Here is a 1945-nt window from a genome sequence, read left to right as displayed (position 1 = left end):
TGTGTGTGTGTGTGTGTGTGTGTGTGCGAAGCATAATTACACGTACAAATTTTACAATAGTTTTGATCATTGTTACATACAGACAATTGTTATGCGACTTTTACTAACTGAACATATTAAACTTGTAGGTAGAAATTACAATATATATTTGGTATACATTTTGAAGCAAATAATTATTTCTAAAAATGCAATCTCTTATTTCGAAGCCTCGAGGACATATCCTCTTAAAAATAAAATTGATCAAAACTATTGTAAAATTTGTACGTGTAATTATGCTTTGCACGCACACACACACACACACACACACATCCAAGTGCGGAATTACAATAAACTCATCTCGTATCTATACTTTTTTTGTTGTTCTTTTATCCAGTTTCAAAAAACATAAAAATGTTTTAAATAAAAAGAAAAAGAGAGATTTAGAAAAACACACGTATTCAAAACGCACAAATAATGATATTAGAGCGTTAACATGCTATGGGTATACATCATTAAATAAGAAGTATATATATATATATATAATTAGACATTTTGTTCAGAATTAAATTTCCTATATACAAAATCTTAAAGTCTGGCCAAAACATTCAAAGCCATCCTATATAATTCTGATTTTTTTAAATATTTATTTGCTATAAAATTTTGTTTTGAAAAATCTTTAAGATGTAGAATGTTTATAGTTTTTTAAATGACCTATGCTAAGAAAAGTTTAAAAATATAAAAAATTTCAATTAATGTCATTTTAATGTAAGTATATACAACTTTATCACAAATTACTTCTTTTTAATTGAGAATTAATTTCATTAAATTGTTTATACTAATTTTTATGAATATATCAACCCACAAATATATCAACACACATGTACATCTTCCAAAAAAATCAGAAAAATATTAAACAAAAATTATTTGTCTTTATGTTGTTAAAATTTTGAATATATGGATATTTTTGAAAGATGACGGAGAATCTGATGGAACTGCAACAGGGTTTAAGTCATTTGTTTAAATACTGCGCAGACACATTTATTAAGTCAGAGGATGATATATGCTTGATATGCTTTGAGAAAGTAAAAGGTTTAGCAGTCAAGACTAAATGCAATCATTTGTTTTGGTAAGTATTTATTTGATAATGACTTAGCACATCTTAAGGAATGAAATATTATCTATGATTTGAATAATATAAATAATATAATAATGTAGCAAGTCATGTCTGGATCAAGACATGGAGATAGATCTAACCATGGGGTTAGAGGAGCAACGGAATTGTCCAACATGCAGGACTGCTATAAACCGAAATGATTTTTCATCCTATGGACATGTACCAATTTATGAACCGCCCCAAGAAGCCATGGATATTGAGCCGGAACACCGGTATAACCTATTCTTTTTCTCAAAATTGCAAAAATTATAAATATTACGTTAAATATAAAATAAGTATTAATCAGTAAAAATATGATTTGCTTTTTAGGTACAACGAGTTTCCAATTTTCACTCAACTTTCATCCTTTATCCAGGAACGCTGGTTCGATGCGATTATTATGATGATTATTATTTGTATTATGATACTCCTCGTCATCTTCAAATTTGATAGATATGTTCCGAAATCAGCTGAAAGTACTGGTCAGCCCCCTGACACTCTGTCAGGGTATATGCTACATACTGTTTTACTGTTCATTGCTGTTTCTTAATGTCCGCGATCAACAGATGGCGCTGACATTAGGTCCGGTCCATGGATCTAAGAATCGATGGAGCGTAGAGTGGATTCATTGGCAAGGAGGTTGCCAAATTTGCGGTTGCAAAAAAAAGGGGAATGAGAGCGCTCTCTTCTATCCGCTTATCGTCTCTTTCTACAAGAAGACCCCATCGGCTCGGTAACGAAATTAACCGAAGACGTCCGAACGATCCGAAGATACTCGAAAACGCTAAAAAGAGCATTTTGACGTTTCGAGCG

General features: G+C 31.1%; 1 protein-coding gene across 1 annotated transcript; it reads left to right on the top strand.

The window, feature by feature from the left end:
- The first annotated feature begins 947 nt into the window (after window positions 1-947).
- On the top strand, window positions 948-1939 carry LOC105460240. The gene is made up of 3 exons (XM_011706674.1): window positions 948-1105; window positions 1195-1365; window positions 1463-1939. Exons 1-3 carry the CDS (start codon window positions 951-953, stop codon window positions 1680-1682), a joined length of 546 nt encoding a protein of 181 aa, XP_011704976.1. The 5' UTR covers window positions 948-950; the 3' UTR covers window positions 1683-1939.
- The last annotated feature ends 6 nt before the right edge of the window (window positions 1940-1945 follow it).

Source organism: Wasmannia auropunctata, unplaced genomic scaffold (genome assembly GCF_000956235.1).
Source record: "Wasmannia auropunctata unplaced genomic scaffold, wasmannia.A_1.0 LD325835.1, whole genome shotgun sequence".
NCBI lineage: Eukaryota > Metazoa > Arthropoda > Insecta > Hymenoptera > Formicidae > Wasmannia > Wasmannia auropunctata.
This window is presented reverse-complemented; position numbering and strand designations above follow the sequence as displayed.

Excerpts from the sequence above, each read along its gene's own strand:
- LOC105460240 (XM_011706674.1), top strand. The coding sequence starts at position 951 with ATGACGGAGAATCTGATGGAACTGCAACAGGGTTTAAGTCATTTGTTT. Across the intron at positions 1,106-1,194 it reads AAATGCAATCATTTGTTTTG|CAAGTCATGTCTGGATCAAG; the intron begins GTAAGTATTTAT and ends ATAATAATGTAG. Across the intron at positions 1,366-1,462 it reads GATATTGAGCCGGAACACCG|GTACAACGAGTTTCCAATTT; the intron begins GTATAACCTATT and ends TTTGCTTTTTAG.